This window comes from Aplidium turbinatum, chromosome 2, assembly GCF_918807975.1.
Source record: "Aplidium turbinatum chromosome 2, kaAplTurb1.1, whole genome shotgun sequence".
Lineage (NCBI taxonomy): Eukaryota > Metazoa > Chordata > Ascidiacea > Aplousobranchia > Polyclinidae > Aplidium > Aplidium turbinatum.
In genome coordinates this window covers 30675943-30698357 of record NC_137473.1, presented here as the reverse complement: position 1 = coordinate 30698357, position 22415 = coordinate 30675943, and the positions used below count along the sequence as shown (strand labels likewise).

Here is a 22415-nt window from a genome sequence, read left to right as displayed (position 1 = left end):
TTTCGATGCCATGGCAGAACTCATCATCATGGCCTTCCACTTCATTCCTTCCTTTACTGCATTTCCCACAAACAAAACACTTCGCCAATCTTGTTGCGGCTCTCTTGACATTAGCACATCTTGCATGTACCCACTTTCCACATTCCTTGCATTGCATTTCTTATCACTCTCTTGCCACATATTCCACAGGGATCTACTTTGTTCTCAACAACTGTTCCTTCTGCTCCACTCACCATCACTTTTGTTTTTTCAAGAGTCACCTTCATACCCTTGGTTTCAAATGCTTCTTTCCATTTCTCAAACTTTCTCTCCAGTCCCTCCATACTATTACTTGTCAAGACCAGGTCGTCTGCATACAAAATTTCACTCAATAAGCCCTCCCTCACTCCTTCAGTTACAACGTCAACCACAATAGCAAATATCAAAGGTGACAAAACTGATCCTTGGTGTACACCAACCTTCACAAAAAACTCGTTTGAATAATTTGATCCAACTCTCACTTTTGTTCTTGCATCAGTTCAAACATTAAATAGCCTAAGCTAAGGCTATTTCTTTTGGGGTAAGTTGAGCAACTGCTCCAAGATACTTCAACTAGCATTGCACACTTTACCCCATCCTGATTTTTGTGACAAAATTACAAATATTTAAAAAACTACAAGACTAACCAACCTGAACGTTTTATTGAATATCCTCACACTTTATACTTACCAATACAAAAAAACAGATTTGATTTACATAGTGTAACAATAAACTTATTCAGTTTTTGGCAAAAAAATAAAAATTTTGAATTTTCGACATAAACAATATAATCTGATATAATTGCGTGTCATAATACAATTCTCAGTGGACATAACAAATACATTGAATGAAGTGGCATTATGAGCAATATCCAGAATAAAAAAAAAATTCCGCCGACTCGTTTTTCCAAAAACAGGGGTTGCTCATCTTACCCCATTGTACACTTTAACCCAGTCTCCCCTACTTGGCTCAAAAGGATTTTAATGTCCTGGTTGATACCAAAACGAGAAAAAGGATTTGACTTCTAAATTTTACATTTGGTGTGATGGTGACTCAAAGCGGAAGGCTTTGGAGATCAGTTGTGCCCAACTGATCTCAAATTTTCAGAAATATTTAGCAGCAAGAGTCATTAATGCAGTCTACTTGAAAAGTTGAATAAAAAATGCTAATTCTCTCAATGTATAATAGTTTCCGTTATTGCTGTTAACAAAAAATTCTTTCACTTGTCTTACAGTGCGTAGAGCAGTAGCGAGTGAAGTAACTCAGACTTTAATACAGATTACCGGTAGCCTAATCCATTGCAACGCTGTCGATTAAACAATCGATTGATTAAAAACTGTATCGTGTGAACCCTTCCATTGTTATAACACAAATTTGTGAACTACAAACTAACTATTTTTGGTTTGTACAAATAAAAATTTTGTGAAATTAAAAAATGGGTACCGTTGTTTTAAAAGTTGAAAAGCACTGCAATAGACTATATTCAGAGGTGGGCAGGAGCGCGCTACTTTTTGGTAATTATAGCGGCGCTACATTTCTTTCAGTCACACTCCAGCTATTTTCCAATTTAAAGTGTAAAAAAATGACTCGTTTTAGGAGATTTTTTATGGCAACAATGCATAAAAACATCAAGGCAGAAATCATTCCGACTGTTTTGGGAAACATCAAGCCACGTTGATACCGACAAGAGTGACACCAACACCAGTCACGACTACTACGTGGCATTGTTGGTGTGTGTGTGTGTTGGTACCGTCGCATGAAAGGTCGGTACGAAAAGAACAGTCAATTGTTGAGACAGAAGCAAGTCCTTGAGCTTTCCCAGTGCCGATTTAAAATGTCTGTTTATTAGGCTAAATAGAACAGAGCCATTTCTTCCAGTGATGTGGTGGAGAGACTTTTCTCCATTAGAAAAGACGTGCTGAAGCCAAAGCGGGCAAGACTCAGCAACTCGTATTTTGAAATGCTTATGTTTTTGAAAGATGCGTAACAATACCTTTCACTTACAGCGTGTTTTCTATAACGATGTTGAAATTACCTTGTAAACGAATGATATCAATCGTTTTCAAGGTCATTTTGACTTCACAAAGTGCTGTGTTAGTTTAACAGAAAAGTAGCAATAGCACGCGCCACTTCAGCCCCAGTAGCGGTTAGCGCTATTCTTTTAAAGTAGGGTAGCGGATGCCCACTTCTGACTATACTTACTTTTAATACGAAAACATGCACAGCACAATAAGGTAAGCGATCAACACAATAATAAAAGTATGGAATTCAGTGAATATGTAAACCAGCAATGAAAGATATGCAGCATAGCCTACCTGTGCTCTGCGCCAGGTTTATTCTGCACATCACTACGGGACCAGGTCCACAAATAAGAAAACAAACAAAACAACATTCTGAAGATGCAATAAAGTTACAAAATTGTGAAACAAAGTTCAGCACAGTAAATTCCATAAAAGACTTTACGTCTATCTATCAATTCTTTATTCATTTATAGTTATCAATTGGCATGAGTACGGTATAAATCATTTTTCAAAAAAAAAGATAAACATAACTACGATACATGTTACTGTAAGTAAAAACATCGGAAAACAGTAAAATAATTTTGTTTGTTTGTTTTAAAAAGTGGCCGGAATTGAGTTGCATTAATGTTTGTGAGAAAAACAACCGCGAATTTAAAATAAGTTTTATTTGTATTATGCAGAAGAAAATTGTGCATTGTTACAACGATGTTTTGCAACAAAGCAATAAAAGCACAATAAAAGGGTTAGATAACAGGTTGGTACCTAATCTGCCACGTCCATAGCCGTACGAGACCAAACCATTTTGGGGGGGCAGAACGTAAATTTGCCCAAATCTGCACGCTTTTATAGAAATTGCCCAAATATAATGTATGCGGTGCATGATAACAGTGCAAAACTAACATAACAAAATCACCAGCAATGGCGTAGCCAGTAATTTTGAAAGGGAGGGGTTTGACGGCGTGTTTTGCTTATGGCGACACCCAGCAGTGGGGGTCTGGGGGCCTCCCCCAGAAAATTTTGAAAAATTACTTTGAATTTGGTGCATTCTGAGACTATTTTCAACAAAAATGTGGTTATGAATATTCCTGTGAAAGGGTGCTGTCCGGTGGCATAGTAAAAGGATAAGATCATGTTTTTGTCGGCATGTTTCGGAAATAAAGCTACAAGTCTCTATGTTTTCTTGTTGCTAATTTCTGGCTGAGATATTTGAATGTTTGGTAATGGCAAAACTCGCTTTTTGCAAGTGCCAAATGGCAATTTTGCGGCACATTTCTTGTGCAAATAAGAGGCTGTACTTAGTTTGATAGGTAAAAGATGCTAATTTATAGTTTTTCTTAATTCATGCAATTTTGTAGCTTTTTATATAGCAATTTTTGCCCTAATAATTTCAAGATTTTGCCCGAATTTGCGACGGTTTGAAACAACAGGGGGGGCGGCTGCCCCCCTGGCTCGTACGGCTATGGCCACGTCATATGAGCGCACGTCAACATCAAAGTAATTGTAATCTTACTATTTCGCTAAAAGAAAGAACTCAACGTTGTATTAACTCCGACAACAGCCTAATAATGTCTTTGATGAATTTTGTCTGTTTTTACAGATCAGACTACTTCAAACATTATCAGCAGGCTCTTTATCTTGATTATTAATTGATAATACTGTCTGGTTTGCTTGTTTTGTCGTTTGTATGTGGTTGCTATGGACAACGTTTTGTCTGCAATAAAATTATAGTAATAATAAAAAAAAGTGTTCACAGAAACAAACAAGATAAACACTACTCCAGAGCGCCAGTCGTTATCAAATTTGTAAAATAATGACATTCAAGCATGCGTGTAGCCTACTTGTAGGCTATATCACGATGTTTTTTTAATTCGCAAAAAAATGTGTGCTAAATTTTGATGGCACATTGAAACTACCATTTAACTTATGCCCCTTTCAGATTGAGACATTTGAAGTACAACTCTTTAGTCCATATCTTCTGCAACTTTGAAAGCGACTTATGATTTGCCATGTTTGGAATTTGCAATAGCTTTCAAGCTGGCTTCAGCTGACCAAAGGCCTTTGAAATTGTTTTTTTCAAATCGTAATGAATCTTTTAAGTCTGACGTTTCACTGCTTAGATTAACAGCGCTCTTTATAGCTCTCAGCACGGACATGTCTGTGTTATCCAAGTCGAATGTGTTTTTCAGCCAGTCGATGGCAATGTGAACGGTACAATCGGGTACATATTTGTCATGTCCACCATCGCATTGGCTCGCTGATCGGACCTGGATTTCGTGGAATATGTCTTTCTGCGTTGAAAAAAGATTGAAATTAACCAGCTTTCGCACAGGGTCTTTTGTTTGCTCACAAATCTATATAGCATCTATAAGTACAGTAATACTACAGTTCGATTGGAACAGGGAGGTTACTCGTGTCTATATGTTCGAGATACAATTACAAATGACTCTTGAGTGATGCGCAAACACGAGCAAATGCAGACTGCCATCGCTTACCAAAACAAACCTCACCCATTTGAGGACAAAATTTTTGATCATTTGCACAATTCACGGAACTTTTATTGTAAGAGCAAAAAATAATCGAACAAATACACAAACAATTACCTGGGACAGGGTAACAACGCTATCGACTAGTCCCATTTGAAGAGCACACTGTGCATTAATTTTACTCGCTGTGGCCAAAACGTTCAGCGCTTTTTCTCTCCCAATCAAACGCACCAAACGAGTCAAACCACCCCAACCAGGAATCAATCCCATGGTCTTGTGGACGAAATGTACTTCTGCGTCTTCGACCATCAATCTTGAACAAAAAAGACATTATGATTTTTATTTTAAGGTATCTTGTTAAATAAAATGTCACTGAACATGTGATCCCTCGCTCAAAGGCTGTGACCAAGTATCAAGCCAGCAACTACTAGGCTGCCAGCTTGGTAATATAATTAATCAATGCTTTTCGATAAACGTGGGTTTCTGGGTTGTGTTTTTATTTCCCAGTGGATTGATTCAAAACATATTCACAAACAAAAACCTAAGGCAAATATTCTCAAGGTGATAAGTTAAAACACAAAAAAATATGCTATGACACAAGGATAGCTGATGAAGTAAACTTACTTTTTAAAGTTCATCGTGGGGAGGACAAACAATTAAAAAAAGGTCATTTCCAATTAATTATTCCCGGATACATCTCTTAATTCAGCCCAGTCGTTTTCAAAGTAAGCGTTGTGCTGCCCCGATATGTCGTTTCTACTTTTGCAAGCGTCATATGAACCCTAAAGGTGGGTTTAGACTACGTGCGTTTTCCGTACGTCTTTGTTGCGTTGCGATTTTCGTGCGTCTTGTCTCAAACAGCTCGCGTTTACACTACTTGCGGTTTTCTTGCGTATTGTGTTACGTCATTTGGAAAATATAGGGTATTCCCCTACATTGATGTCAATCAGCTGATCTAGTTGACATCTTCTGTCAATGCGATCATTGTAATACATTTTGAGTTTTACTTCCTCTGCACAAATGACTTTCACAGAAAGAAACAAGCTTATAACACAAGTACAGTAATGAAACTCTAGCCTACACTATCTATCAGCACACTATGATAGCAAAGTAGAACACTTTTGAGGGTCATAGTATATTGCAAATGGAGAAACCAAACAAAAATTACTTAACACTATGAAGTGCAGAGTGGCATCCAGACTTTTAAAGCAATGCCAGAAACCTTTAATTGCACCGAGTGGGTTGTTATGTTACGGTAATATAAACTTTGTTGCCTGTGGACCAACACCAAGACTGCACCATTGTAATTTTTGGACAGGCTATGCTTTTAGATGTGATTTTTAATAACTTTGGATTCTAAACTCATGTTTAGCAAACATTTCGAACACCAAACTGTCTATTTCTGGGTTATATATTTTTTGATTAGATTAACCTCGCATTCCAGCCATTTTGCTCCTGACCTTGGTGTCTTTGTTCAACAACCTTCCTTGTTTCATGACCTTTGTAAAATAACTTTGAATTCTTTGTTGGCTTTTTAATAGATTATTTTTTTTATACGTTAAAACTAGACCACAAGTCCACTACTATAAATGTGGCCTTGTTCATATACTGTAGTGCAGTGATTCCCAAACTGTGTGCCGCGGCACACTAGTGTGCCGCCAGAGATTCTCAAGTGTGCCGCGAATCTTTTTGGAATTTTGGAAAAGAACTGTATAAATATTTGAAATAATACCTTCCTCAAGCTGCAGGATAAAGGATTGATTGCAAGTTACAAAGTAACTTGTCGGTGAAACGTAAAAAATCACACACGGATGCAGAATCAGCCAGCATTAGCCATTGTTGTTGAAGAAATGCTTGATAATGCTTCCCCGGAAGAAGTTGGAGTTCCGTTGTCAAATAACACAATTTCATGAAGCATAGAAGAGCTATCCTCAGATTTAAAGGATCAAGTTTGCAACCACTTTGTTGCTACAGACAAAGAGCTGTCTGTAGTATGGTCTTAACAAGTTAACGAATCTACTGACAGAACTGAGAAATCTCATCTGCTGGCTTTTATTCGCTTCATTAACAATGAAACATTGGTATATGAATGTTTGTTTGGCAAAGAAATGAAGGGCACAACCAAAGGAGAAGACATATTCAAATTGGTAAATGAAAATATTTTGCTTTCTGAGTTGAAATGGAGTAACTGCGTGAGCGTTTGTACTGATGGTTGTCCTTCAATGCAGGGGAAAAATAAGGGTCTTGAAGAAAGTCTTTGATTCGTGTCACAATCAATGTGCAAGGCCTCGCGTCGGGCTGCTTTGCGTCTTGACAGAATGTGCTGTTTTCATTATGGAATTTTGAGCGATGTGTTATTATCGGGTATTGAGCTGAAGTAACCTTTGAATGAGAAATCTGTATTATGTAACGCATTTCCAGAATCGTCTGTAAGCATGCATATCTGGAATGTTCTGTTGTTTTTCATAATTTCTGAGCGTCGTTTGTCATGACGTCATAAGGATGTTTACCAGTAGATGTCCGATTGCGAAATATTTATTATGTAACAATCTTCTACCCTACGTGACATTCTTTAAATTTCTTTGAGCTTCTGTTGTTTACATTTAAATGCTGCTTGATAGAACAATGGTTCTTTATGATGTAACCTTACGTAACCTTCTCGAAGTTACTGGACTGAACAACCAACTATAAATAGTGGTGTAAATTATTATGAGTTGTATTATTATGAGTTGATTATGAGAGTTATGTTATGAGCTGTGGATTGGTAGTTGGTGCAGAAGTTATTGTTGGTTGAGAGTTGAAGTAATCGAATACAAGTAGATGAGAATTGGTGCTGATATAAATTGTGTTCGAAATTAGAGTTATTTGAGAAGCTGTTCGTTAAAGTCCTTCAAGAAGTTAGATTATCATTTCACTAGTAGAACTATTCGACATTTAATTGACTACTTTTCGGTTATACCCATTAAACTACGTCATTGAACCTTTCCAAGTCTCTTTCCTGGTAAGAGATAGAAAGAAATCGTGACAATTCGTTTGCTGCTTTAATAAATCAACTCATAAACAAGAAAGCATTCCGCAAATCATGAGCACATTGGCTGGACTTCAGCTTGCACTGCAACATTACTTCCCACCATTTGGAAGCAATGAATCAAGCAATCTTTCTGCAGAAGAAGAAGAACAGCTCATTGATTTACGAAACGACCCGTTTTTTCAAACGCTGTTTCCACAAAAAAACTTGAATGAGTTTTGGCTGTCTGCTTTTAAATCCTATTCCATGAACGGTGCAAAAGCAATCAAAATTATATTACCATTTGCATATTCATTCCACCCCATTAACACGTGGAAATAAATTCTTTTAAAGCAACTTTTCTTCTCTTCTATAAGTGTGCCGCAAGCATTTTATAATTTTTTTAGTGTGCCACAAGCTGAAAAAGTTTGGGAACCACTGCGTAGTGCCTACATCTAAGTCAGTGAAAATGGCAAATAGCCTACCCCTTGGGGTCATCAAAAACCTTGGAAAAGTGCTTTCCTACTTTGCACTCAGCATAAAGAGCACTGAAAATGCCTGCATTGTTAACCACTGAGCAATGCATATTTGTGATAAATATACAGTAGGTATGTCACTTGTGATGGACTAAATTCTCTGATTGATAGGCTATAGTTTAATAGCTGTTTAATTTCTGCTTTTATAAAATATTATTAGGCTAATACAAAAAAACTGAATGCAATTCAATCTTATTTGTTACCAGCGAATCAAAAAGATAGAATTTTTGCATGTTGGCAGTTTTCTGTATAATTGCTTACAGGTTATGCACAGATAATGAAAAAAACAGATGCTACAAATTTGGTAGAAGCAAATAAAATAGCACTAACAGAATTAAAAAGGTCGCAAAGTCATAACAATGAAAAACATGGACAATTAATTTTTTGTAATGACAATGTTGACAATGATAAACCACCATTATAGTTGACGATCTATGACTGTTATCAATAAACCTATAGGCCTGCAAGTGCAATGGTAATTGGTAGTTAAGTTATTCACAACAACAAATCATTTGCAGCAAACAAATGCTCTTCTATTAATCTGTCTAATGATGGAAATTACAATTTTCTATATTAACATGTTTGTGTGACACACGTATGGAATAATGTCAGTTAATATTACACTTTTGTCAAAACAATTCTTAATGCCTAAGAACACATCTTATAACATGATATGCTATATGTGTGTTCTTACCATTAAATTCCTTTTAAGGGTGATTGTAATGAAATGCACAGCCAAAGTAATCATAAAAACTCCTGACTTCAGAATAATTCATTTTAAGAGTGATTATAATAAAATGCATAGTCAAAGTAACCATGAAAACTCATAACTTCAGAACAATTGAAGGGTATTATATAATATATTTTAATATACCAATGAAATAGGCCATAAGCAAAAGTTTACATGTATACTTTTGGAATGTTGTATCATACTAGAGTATAGGTGTATATAGTGCATTAATTCTGATATAGTATATGCCCATGATAGTACAATGACTATGTAGTTCAAATTCTTTATCATTGACTTTGCATTGATGATGATGGCGTATGAGCGATCTTTCCAGGCTAGATTGGAGGGCAGAAAATCTTCAGCCACTCAGCAGTCTCGTCGTCCAGGATTCTCAGACCATGCGCACCGTGTGGAGGCCGGTGGGTTAGGCAATGGTGGATGACATGGTCTGCGGTCTGTTCCGTGGCACCACACTCGCATTCTGATGAAGGAGCCAGGCCCCACTTGTGCATGTCCGAACAAAAGCGGCCGACGCCAGTTCGCAGGCGGTTAAGCCTGACCCACGCAAGCCTTGCGAGGGACATCCCTGGTGGACGGGGATCGGCGTCGGGTACGAAATCACGGAGCGTGGAGGTGTGATTTTGCCACTCCGTGTTCCACATGTGGTTCGTCCAGTGTGCCGCACTTAAACCAAGTTCTTCTGCGTTCTTAAGGAGTTGTTGTGCGGCAGGCACAAAAGGGCGTCTTGATTTCAGCCGCTGCTTTATAGGTGGTGGTCTCTTGAATGTTGATGAAGTAGAAAGTGCAAGACTTCAAATTTCAACAGTAGAAGAATCATCACGAGTCCGATAAGACCACAAACATATCTGCAAAACAAATCAAATTGCAATCAACGATGATACACATAAATGCACTTTTTATGTTCATAGCAAAATGTGACTGAGAGACATAGCCTAGAAACCTCTGAAAAGGAATATTGCTTTATTTTGTCTACAAAGTACAATGGACAAGCCAAAACAGTGTACGGTGATGGCAATTGTATCAGGCACACTTTGTTTTTATGCAGTATATATGATCAAGATATGCATTAAAGGAATAAGATCATCCTCGTATGAGCCATGAGGTTCTTGGGCCGAGGGTCCATCCTAAAACAAACTAATGTAAACTAGGTTGTATAATAGGAACGGTATAGTAGTAATCTACAAACAAAAATTTACATTATTAGGCTTTTAAAGTGTACGAAATGTCACCAAAGCAAAGTAAACTTTTATAGGGGGCAAGCATCCCAGACCCCTTCTCACTCTGCTTGTTTTTAACAAATTTTGCATTGTCTATGTTGTATTACATATTTCCTTACGTTTAATTGTTTATGTTTGCGATGACTTTTAAAAGTTAAATATGCTTTCAATTGAATTCATTTTTCTTTGTTGAAATGCAAATCAAGCGATATTGCATCAAAAGCCTCTACAAGTATGCGAAACTTCCAGGATTAACCTTTCAAAGATTGTTCAGTCAGAGGATAAAGATTCAAAAACCAAACCAATTGTAGAAACAACATAATAAAGCCAACAAAAGAAAAGGTGGCAAAACCATAATGGTTTTAAGTGAAATAATCAGCACTTCCAAATATGGAATAGGTATTTGGTATGATCGTTAGCTTCATACTTTAAAATAACATTTAGGTAATGGTAGCAGGAACTTGATATTCAAGTAGTCATTTTACTCACCTTCTGGTAGCCTCTCATAAGCAATAAGCATGGTGATCACTGGTTGGTTGGTTTTACTTCATAACTTTCATCATAAGTTTTACTTCATACAGTAGGCTACTTCACTGTTACTTCATAATCATAGATTTTGTTATGTGTAACAATCTATCGAACATAAAGTTCAAAACGGTGGCCTAAACCATGAGGAATGAAAAATAATTACGTTTGATCAAGAAAAACACTAACTGGGAGGCATCTATCTTGCTTAAAAATACAATAAAACCCTTTCAAAAAGTCTAAACTTCAGCAGAATCTGTCCAACAAGTCGCTTTTGATGTAAAAAGTAATTTTTCCATCAATACTTCACAAAAAACTAACCTACCCCGGCGTTTTTTCGCAAAACTACCTCAGACTGACTTAGCAAAAACGCGACCTCGGATCGGTTGCGTTAGCTTCAGCTTGCATTCAGATGGATCGCTTGCGACGGCTTGCGAGTGTCTGAGTGCAAACGCACGAAATACGCGTGCAATGTAAACACTCCCATTCACTTGTGTGTAATCAAGCTTTAGTGTAATGGATCGGGCGATACGTTTTGTCGGAGTGGTTGCGCAACAAAAACGCATGTAGTCTAAACGCTGCTTAATTGCTGCCATGAGGGTAGAGATATTACGGTACACGACATCTGGGCGAGACAAACTGGGCGAAACCCTCTTGGGCGAGACCAGGTGGGCGACGGACCAAATGGGCGAGACCAGGTGGGCGACGAGCCAAGTGGGCGACTGTAGCGAAAATTTAGCCGTTCGAAACGGTGGTGACTGGTGACATATTTAATTTATCTAGTTGCTTTGCGGCCTCACGGTTTATCGTGAAGCTTAAGATAAACCCCTCAGAAAAGAGACAAACGAATGGCTAAAGAGTGGTTGAAGTTAGTTATGAACGCTTCCTAACCGTTATCGAAGCTTGTCAGTCGTTATAAAGTCATATTTTCTGTTTTAGATCACAAAATAAGACTTTTCATTTTTACTTTAAAATACAATGATTGAACCCTAGTAACTTCGTAAATGCAGTTCAAACAGCTCCTGTAGACATTGAAATTTGATAATTTGTGGAAGGGAGGCAATGAGAGTTCTCACGCTGAGTTTCACGAAGCATGCTGTAATAGCGCTTGCTGTTTGATGTTAATTTGCATTGTGACATTATCTTGACACATTATTTTGCAACACACAATCCAGTCTCTGAATAATTATTATAAACACTTGCGGTAGGTCACTAGATCAGCCAGGGCTGAGATCTTAACTACTAAGTAGCTGGTTTGGTAGGTACATGCATTAGATATTTGAATTTTTGTAGTGATTTTCAAGCGAAACAGAAGTTTTTTGTTAGTTGTGGGAGTGTGTTATTGTTGAAAATACTCCACAACCGTAATCGAAACTTGTCAGTCGCAATACCGATGCTGATGATGTAAGTAAAAGTCTTTAAAGTCATATTTTTTTCGGTGGGAAAGAAAGTTGTCAAACCAATAACAGTGAAACAACGACGTTGCTATGGGGTCAATTTAAGAAGTTATGAAGTCATATTTTCTGCGTTAGATCATAAAACATGACTTTTCGGTCATTTGTCCGAAATGACTTGTAAAAATTCGGTCATTTTTTATTTATTTCGGTCATTTTTTTCTGATGAAAATATTTCCTTTCAAAAATCGCTTTTCGTTTTTTTTCCAAAATTCATCAAGGTAATCACGGACCCCCAAATGCTTTCTCACGGACCCCCAAGGGGTCCGCGCACCCCAGGTTGGAAACCACTGGTCTAGATTCTAGAATCTAGACGCTGCGTAGCCGCATCAGCAGTTTACAGAACACATTGTGACTGACAGTCATTACTAGGGCCATTTTTTATGACCAAAAAATTGAAAAATATGACTTCATTTTTTGGAGTATAATTATGACTTTATTTTTAGAGCATCAAATTTATGCTAATCTCCGTGTCTAATGCATGTACCTACCTACCAAACAGAGACTGGATTGTGTGTTGCAAAATAATGTGTCAAGATGATGTCACAATGCAAATTAACATCAAACAGCAAGCGCTATTACTAGACTACAAAAAATAATGAAAATGTTGCTTCCAATGCTTCGTGAAACTCAGCGTGAGAACTCTCATTGCCTCCCTTCCACAAATTATCCAATTTTAACGTCTACAGGAGCTGTTTGAACTGCATTTACGAAGTTACTATAGAGTTCAATCATTGTATTTTAAAGTAAAATGAAAAGTCATATTTTATGGTCTAAAACAGAAAATATGACTTTATAACAACTGGCAAGCTTCGATAACGGTTAGGGAGCGTTCATAACTGACTTGTTTGTCTCTTTTCTGAGGGGTTTCTCTTAAGCTTCACGATAAACCGTGAGGAAGCAAAGCAACTTGTAGAACCCTATGTTCTACGTAGCAAGCGATTTCACCTATTGAGATCTCTCGCCAAACTCGAATAGCTAAAATAAGACGGTGCGGCTTTCTCAGGCAATTGGGTCGCTAATCTTCTCGTCTGCAGGTGCCAAACGAAATGCTCTCAAATAATTTCTATTAATTTCCATTAATTTCCAACGTTTCCACTCAAAGGACAGTACGCTTCCAATAGACAATTTCGAAATAAACTATATCAAATTGAGATTGGCATTTAGATAAAGAAAGAGAGAGAGATTTCGAATAGTTGTGGCAAACACCTACAACGAGCTTAAATCTGAAAGATAGAACGAAACTATTACTGTTTATATTCATGCCATAAATGAAGATGAACTAAAAGTACAAATACATCCTATGCTCACATCAAGCTACTAAACTGGTCAAATAAATTGGACGATGATGGAAAGCGCGTTCTACTGGACAATTGTGCGCTTAGAAAGCAGTGGCCCATATCTTACTAAATACATAGAAGTTACGTTGAACAACAAAACACAGACATCATAGCGAGAGAGAAAGAAAGTCGCTGTCCTATGACTCCACGTGATTCGTATCGGGAGTTTCAAACTCCGCCACTCTGGCGACAAATGTAGGAGACCTAAACATGACGTTGCCAAGACGAATATTTACGCAATATCTACGTAACGTTGAAATTAGAGAGAAAGCATTACAACCGGCCCGAAACAACGATGTGTTTGTAACATACCGGCCTCAAAATGACGATGAGAATTCTCATTTTCTTATAACAAACACAAACATACACAGTTTATACAAATACGCACATGTACAAATAAATTGCAACTTTGACCTCAAGAGTTGCCAGGAAAGTTAACATAATTATGATGTAACGTTGTGTCACGATTGCAGTTCGTAGTTAGCACTTTACGCGCCTTCCAAAAGACACAATTTGCGAATGTCCCGCTGTAAAGTCGAATCTGACGTGCGCACACGGGCTTGTCGAACGAACCCGTCCTTGTCAAGAAATACCTCTTCAATAATGCCTTTGGGCCAAAGGCCACTTCTACAAGTAGTGTTGTCGACCACAAGAACTAAGTCTCCTACCGACATATTTCTGACTGGTTGAAGCCATTTCTGCCGCCTTTGCAGCAAAGAGAGATATTCCTTCAACCACCTCTTCCAGAATAATTGGTCAGCCAGCAATTTTTTCTTTAGTCCAACCAACCTTTTCTCCGCCATAGAACGGTTGTATGGCAGCTTAACATTATCGGTTTTCCATGGTAAGCCTATAGAGAAGTGTCCCTCTTCCCTTTTAATGGTATCCTGCATGATGCTCACTGCTCGCTTGTCTTCTACAGAGTGAGTTGTCATGTCACTATACTGATCTTCTACAAATTCTTTTTCAAACATTCTTTGTTTTTGGACATGTAGATCCTCCGGTTGAGACGTTACAAAATTCACAAAACTACCTGTGTCACGATTCTGTCCACCAGGAAGCGACTCGCGACCAACCAGAGCCCAGCCAAGTCCAGTCATCGCAGCTCTTGGCTGATCTACTCCTCCTTTACGGATTTCGTGAATATCATGCACTTCTTGCGCACCGGCCCCGATCAGCATATCCACTTCATCTCCATGAAACGATGGCATGCTTCCCTTGGGTGCATCAAAACCATCGCGAATGGTGTTGCCACGAGATGCATGGCTTGCATCAAACAATTGTCCGTGTTCTGCCCTCGAGGTTGATACTCACACGGACTGGATTGTAGCACCTGAGCAACTGGAGCACTCTGACTTGACCTTTCCAACATAGGAGGTACAAAACCTTTAGTCAAAAATTGCTCGCAATCTAGCGAAAACTGAGAAGGGTGCTAAAACCCCGGGGGTGGTCTAGTTCTAGTAGATACTTCGCACTCAGCCGGGCTGATAGGCATCGACAGGTTGAGTGCACTACCATTATCCTTCAACTCAGCAAGGCGGATGGAAGGAGTTGGCTGAGGTTGTGGACGTTTTTCCAGTCCCAAGTTTCCATAAGAAACAGACTGAGTTGAGTCTGGATGAAAAACATCATCAAAAACTGGGTCATCGGGTTGTTCTTCAACATTAATGGGGGAATTGAGACATCAGTTCCTCTTCGATCTTGCTTGTCTCGATCTCATACTCTAAAGCTTCTTTCTTGACGGCAAGCCTTTGTTCTTCTTCTATTGCTGCACCGCTTTCTTTCTTTGCATGAGCAGTTCTAGAGCCTTTTTCTTCTGGAGAAGTTCGACCTCTTTGGCGGCTCTTCTGCTGCTGCTTGCATTGGACGAGCTCGATGATGCTCTGGGCATCATAAATTTTAAAGGAATATCACGACGTCTTATTCAAATAGAATGTGAACGAACTTGAGCCCTGCACTCACGTAGTTGAAATGATGTGATAGACTGTTGAAAATAATTCAACCACTATTCGAAATAATGTAGAACCCTATGTTCTACGTAGCAAGCGATTTCACCTATTGAGATCTCTCGCCAAACCCGAATAGCTAAGATAAGACGGTGCGGCTTTCTTAGGCAATTGGGTCGCTAATCTTCTCGTCTGCAGGTGCCAAACGAAATGCTCTCAAATAATTTCTATTAATTTCCAACGTTTCCACTCAAAGGACAGTACGCTTCCAATAGACAATTTCGAAATAAACTATATCAAATTGAGATTGGCATTTAGATGAAGAAAGAGAGAGAGATTTCGAATAGTTGTGGCACACATCTACAACGAGCTTAAATCTGAAAGATAGAACGAAACTATTACTGTTTATATTCATGCCATAAATGAAGATGAACTAAACGTACAAATACATCCTATGCTCACATCAAGCTACTAAACTGGTCAAATAAATTGGACGATGGATGGAAGGAACGTTCTACTGGACAATTGTGCGCTTAGAAAGCAAAGGCCCATATCATACTAAATTGAACAACAAACCAAATTATTTTACTAAATCTACTAAATTATCTTACTAAATTACGTTGAACAACAAAACACAGACATCATAGCGAGAGAGAAAGAAAGTCGCTGTCCTATGACTCCACGTGATTCGTATCGGGAGTTTCAAACTCCGCCACTCTGGCGACAAATGTAGGAGACCTAAACATGACGTTGCCCAAGACGAATATTTACGCAATATCTACGTAACGTTAAAATTAGAGAGAAAGCATTACAACCGGCCCGAAACGACGATGTGTTTGTAACACAGCTAGATAAATTAAATATGTCCCCACCGTTCCAAACGGCTAAATTTTCGCTACAGTCGCCCACTTGGCTCGTCGCCCACCTGGTCTCACCCAAGTGGGTATCGCCCAGTTTGTCTCGCCCGGATCTCGTGTACCGGAGATATTATATGATAATTCAATGCAACCGTCAATATGTATTGTCAATTTAGTGTCAAATTTATTGATTCGTTTGAAATCACACGCTTACCAATTTTTTTTTGATGTGCTAAAAAAAACTTGAGATTGAGAACCACTGATTTAGCTTACCAAGATATTGAGAACTTGCTAATAGAAATTTGCACGTAACACTTTTTTAATTTACCTATATTCTTCTTCAACAGGATCCAATAAAACGTCACTCTGCTATATGAATTAGTAGTTTAGCAATTTTAATCAACCAAATATGTATCTTCAACTAATCTACTGGATATATACCTGAAATCACAAGCTGTAGCCAACTCTGCTCCACCGCCTATGGCTTTTCCTTCAATGAAAGCAACGCTGATGATCGGAAGTTGATGAAAAGCAGTCAGGGTGTTTTGCATGTACATGCACATCTGCGTTCCAGTCTAAAATTTCATTGTGCAGTTACACTGCATTTGATAAACACAGCAAATATAAGTAAAATTTTTGTTGTTCTATTTAAATAGAAATAAAGATGTACAAGCAATGCTATGCAACATAGTTAGCCTTTAAAGTTAATTTTGCATTTGAGCATAAAGGCATACACCAGGATTGACAAAAATGTATTAAGAAAGAGAAAACACCATATGAAAATGTAAAGAAAGTTACCTCAGGGGTAGACAATTCTCTGACAATTGATAAATCTGCTCCAGCACAAAATGTATGTCCGGTACCATACATGATCAGTGTCTTTCCTCTGTTCCAGTTCACTAATCTCTCCAATGCAAGCCGCAGTTCATACATCATTTGCCCTATACACGAAATTCACAAAGAAGAGTGATAACAGCAGAATCAAAGAGTCCAGGCATGGAGAAACCATTTCAAAAGTAGGTGGGCCCAGAGGCGCAGCAGTCAAAGTCAACCCAACTTCTGGGCGGCTTTGCCCCCCAGAATATTGTTGCATTCCTAATACTTAAAATCGTTTTACATTGTGTTTTCATGATTGCCTTTCGTGCCAACAAGCAAAAATTTTCCACTTTTAGGTCCGATTTGGCCAAAAAAATAAAAAAAATTGTTAAATTGCTCTATAGTGCTGTACAAAAGATGGCGATGTACACACCAATAAAAAGGCAACAATACACACACAGTTATAAATACCACCTGTGAGTAACAATCTGCAGCATTATACAGTAACAGTACGTGCATACTGCATACGTATTACGTAATGATAGCATTGTTTAACCATAGAGACCACAATGAATAATTATATTGATTGATAGATTGCTCCACCAATCACACCCAAACGTGCTGCCCATCAACAGAAAAGTTTGAAGATTGGATTTCATCACTGAGCTATCAAAGATAATCAAACTAGTGTGTATCAAATGAGTGAAGACCTTTTTTTAGAACTCTCTCTCTGCTTTGCCATTTTCGCTACCTTTTCAAAGAAATTTGGCTTTCAAAAGTGGGTAGGCCAGGCCCATCCAGAAAATAAAGTAGGTGGGCCCTGGCCCACGTGGTTCCTCCATGCCTTTCAAACAATATACCGTAATATAATATTGTATCATTAGATGATTAGAAAACTATGTTTCAACAGACAGTTGTTTTAAAAGCTGCATTTTCAGATTGTACACCCGAGTTTCTGTGTAAATTTTGTTCCATTAGCAGTGATAGAACAATTTAACTGGATTAGAGGTATAACATGAATACTTCATGTTGTTTTATTCCGGGTAGTTTTTTCCGGGTAGTCCGGGTTTTATTCCGGGTAGTCCGGGTTTTAAAATAAACAGTTGCAACATCATCTTTTGTCAAATTGGAATGTCTTAGCCTATTGGTTTTGCTGTGATAATCAGAAAAAAAAACAAATTTTAACAGTTGTAAAAACTATATATTATGAACAGTAAATAAATATAATACAGTCTCATAAAAAAATGAACAACGGAATACATCTAAATGATGATTTCATGTGTGAATTACAGCTTAAGTACCAGTACCTGAAAATGCATTACGTTTTTCTGGATAGTTAATTTTCAGCAAACCGATACCACTGTCATCATTCACCAACAAATCCACACTCCCGCCTGCAAAGGAACACAAAATTTCATGTGGTTTAATGTGACGAAACTAAATTTAAAAAAATACTGAGCTAAGATAACTTTAAAATAAATGCTTTGTGCAATCTCAAAACCTTTTATATCATAATTCATATGCAGGTTTTGTGACAACGCTACAGACTTGTAGCCAACTTTTCTATCCAATTCCAAGGAACAGTACAAAATTACATATTTATTTCCACATATTTTAAACTATACAAACTTTCCTCAGTCAACAAAGTGGTAAATTGGTGAGTGCAGCTTAAGCTTTTTAATTTTTGACGTATAATTTCAGCTAAAAATAAAACTTTAAATGAAATTTACTTTCTAGTTTTACGCATAAAGTGTTGAAGAAAACCCAATATCTACCTGGTAATGAACGGAGCTTGGTTTCAATAGCCTTGTTGTTATACCCATGTTGCCCTTCTTGATACACCCAATTGTTGAACAATCTTTTACAAAAACGAAGTTGGGTTTTTAAATATCGAAAAGGTATCATAACTTTTTTACAGTTTTATTACAATTAAATTTACTCAAATAGCAAAAGTTACAAAAATCTAAGATAAAATATCATCACTGTTCAATGACATCAAAGTTAAAATTACAAAAAAGTACTGTTTCAAATTGTATGATATCAATAGGAGTGCCTTAACAAAAGCTCTACAAACGTTAATGGTCTAATGTCTTACAGGCTGCTTCAAGGTTATAAAGCAACAGAAACTAGAAATTATTTTTAGTAGCAAACTTTTTACCAATTACTGTTGGAAAAGTGAAAAACAGCATCTAATTTTCTGTTAATTTGTTGGCACAACATATTATACACTGCAGCTTGTTTAAACCAGTAATAAACATTGCAAATTTTTATTAATTGTGAACAATGCATAATAACAATAGGCCTACAGATGAATTGATTTGTAGTATACCGTAACACTTATAGTTAGTGCTGACGCCAGGAAGATCGCTCCTTCTCAACAGTGTATGTCCTTGACGACAGTTAGTTTAGTTGTTTTCTTTCCACCATGGTAAGGATTCAATTGACTGACAAAAACAACGGTTGAGAACTATGTGGCATGAATTAGTGGTGCGATACTGATGAACCCAGGATAAAGGAGCCGCGATTTCTCTCGCTCGGCGTGCTCTGGACTCCGACCATCCCCTCCATGCAACATTCAAGCAACCACAACCTATAAAGCAGCGGCTGAAATCAAGATGCTCCTTTGTGCCTGCTGCACAACAACTACTTAAAAACGCAGAAGAACTTGGTTTAAGTGCGGAACACTGGACAAACCACATGTGGAAAATGGAGTGGCAAAACCTGCCTCCATGTTCCATGACTTCATACCTGACGCCAATCCCCGTCCACCAGGGATGTCCCTCGCTTGTGTGGGTCAGGCTTAACCGCCTGCGAACTAGTGTCGGCCGCTTTTGGTCGGACATGCACAAGTGGGGCCTGGCTTCTTCATCAGAATGCGAGTGTGGTGCCACTGAACAGACAGTCATCTACCACTGCCTAACCCACCGGCCTCCACACGGTGCGCATGGTGTGAGGGTCTTGGACGACGAGACTGCTGATTGGCTTATGATTTCCTGCCCCCCAATCTAGCCTGAAAGGATCTGCTCATAAGCCTATGATTATCTCAGTATACAATCTAACCACACTTTCGATCATACTGAAAGTCTGCTGTTAAACGATGAACTGGTACCATTTCTAATATGAATTCTGGACCACTAAAAAGACACTTAATCATAACTGCTAGAACAGCGGTTGCTAATTGTTTACGATTATTTTGAGCTTTTCCAAAAGTCTTCCTTCGTGATAAGACATACTAGGCTTGACATATAATATTTCATCAATCAAATAAATCACTTGTTTCTAGCGACTCTGCAATGTATCTACAGTAAAAAAGTTTTTAAGAAGAACTTTAAAACCTTGCATATTATTAACTTTTGATGTAATTCTAGTACCGGTACAGTAAGAGTTTTTAGACTGGGAAGTTGATGATCCTTTCGAAATAGCTCATATGCAGCTCTGGAATAAGCAAAACATTGAAAAGCTTGAATCAATCTTGCTGGAGAATAAAGTTTGCTTCCAACAGAACATGTGGAAGACATTGCTTCTCTGTAATCATCTAGCACTTGACTGTGGTGACTTTTGTCTGCTTTAGAAAGATAATTTTAAAACTGCTTCTTCTATAACTGACCACTTGTTCATTTTAACAATTCTATTTTTGGCTAATGAGGGGATGAAGCATTTAATTCTAAGATAGTAATAACCAAATTTAAAATTGTTGTGCAAAGTTATAAAACTAATGGGATTCCACAGCTGAAATTGGTTGACTGTATCACAATGCTTGTTTCCTTAAGAAATTAGATTACTGCGGATTGAAATGATAGCGCTTAGCTTTTTTATCAGTGTATCTGCATTAAAACTAGCAATTGTGTTTGTTTTGTGATACTAGTCTATTTCATCAGTAACAAACCTTCTTTTACTGTACTTGTAGCCCTCTGAGTAACTCTTTTTTACTAACATTGTTAGAAACAAGACTTTTTAGAATACAATTGAAAACTGATGGATGTGATGCTGGCCTTAATTTACCGTAGCACAAACTTTTTTGCAATCTTTGGGCCAGTCCATCTCAAGTTCTCACACATTATAATATATTTGCTTTCTGGTACGATATGTTATCTCGTGGTATTGACTTCAACCAGCGCTCTCTCTCTCTCTCTTCACTATCCTTGGGTAAGCAATACATTGAAATTTGTTCATTTTCATCGTAACCAGATCTGCATCCAGTAACACAACACTTCCTGCCATTATCACATCACATTAGGACTAGTGGTGTCTCTAAACTATAGGTGTACAGAAACATGTATGTTACTTTCAAGAGCACACAATTTGGACTAATTAGCTTGATTTCAATTTTAAATCATGTAGTGTGCCGTACTAAACATATCTAACACACTGGCCTGCTGGCTGGTGGTTTCTGCAGCTTAACTGCCAGGCCAATCTAGTTTCACACATAAAAACCTCTAATTCTCTGAAAAAAAACTGCAGTGCCTAGTTTAAATTTGTTTTTATTTTAAAGGCAGTGGCTATTTGACCTGCGCCGGTCTTTGAATCTGAAACACTATTTGATCGGCCATGACGTCACTATACAGTCACTTTTTTTCTTTTTCTCTTTCAAAGCAAAAGACGAGAAGCGCGTATATAAGTTCTAAATTTGACAATTTTATTCAAATCGAACCATGGCACGTGCAATACTTCGCCGGCTCCTATTCTAGAGGGATTGAGTTCGATTCTACCTGGAAGCATTCTTTTTTTTTGTAACTAAATTTTGACCCGAAGTGCATTTTTGTAGTCAATTTTTAATTTGAGTTGCATTACATTTACATACCAAATATACCATTTTTTTAAAAGAAGCATTGTATATAACTAACTTGTTGAGAGCAAAAATGTAATGCTTCGTTCGGCAAACACGGTCACATCAATCAATCGTTTTATTTTTTGTCATTAACGCGTCAGGGACGAAAAAGATACTAACTACAAAAGTCGATATAGACCTACCAGCACGTTAATGAACGGAAAAAGGTGGCAAAACCTTGAAAGGTTTAAAACGTGCCTGAATGAAAAAATTATGTTGTAGGCAATATACTGTATCAGTAGTTAGCACGGTCACAAACGGAAAATTACCCAGAGAACAGGGTTGATCTCTAAGTGGTCAAAACCCAGTTTTGACCACTAAGCGGTTTAAACCTGGTTTTAACCGGTCAAAACTAGGTTTAAACCGGTCAAAACTGGTCAAAACCCTGACTGGTCAAAACCCTGACCTGACTGGTCAAAACCCTGTAATGAGTTGCTTGATCGTGTTCGCCAGAAAATCACTGAAAATATGAGGGAGAAGGTAGAAGGTGAGGGAGGAGGGAGAAGGAAAAGATGAAATTGACTGGTGAATGAAGCATTTGAATATACTGGAGAGACTTGTTAATTCCATTTGTTCTATTGAGGTGTTCTACATAAAGTAGATAGGCATAAGGCAT

The 22415-nt window shown here is 37.8% G+C and overlaps 1 protein-coding gene across 2 annotated transcripts; it reads right to left on the bottom strand.

The window, feature by feature from the left end:
- Positions 1–667: 667 nt before the first annotated feature.
- LOC145764841 (ethylmalonyl-CoA decarboxylase-like) lies at positions 668–18940 on the bottom strand. Of its 2 annotated transcripts, none has more exons than XM_082576524.1 (6): positions 18747–18940; positions 18279–18365; positions 16954–17096; positions 16597–16730; positions 4640–4835; positions 668–4327 (listed from the first exon to the last, which is right to left on the bottom strand). In XM_082576524.1, the coding sequence occupies exons 1-6, from the start codon at positions 18874–18876 to the stop codon at positions 4034–4036; spliced, it is 984 nt and encodes a 327-aa protein (XP_082432650.1). In that variant the 5' UTR covers positions 18877–18940; the 3' UTR covers positions 668–4033. The 2 variants fall into 2 exon arrangements, with proteins under 2 accessions (XP_082432650.1, XP_082432651.1); XM_082576525.1 differs by having other exon boundaries at positions 18294–18365.
- Between the last annotated feature and the right edge of the window lie 3475 nt (positions 18941–22415).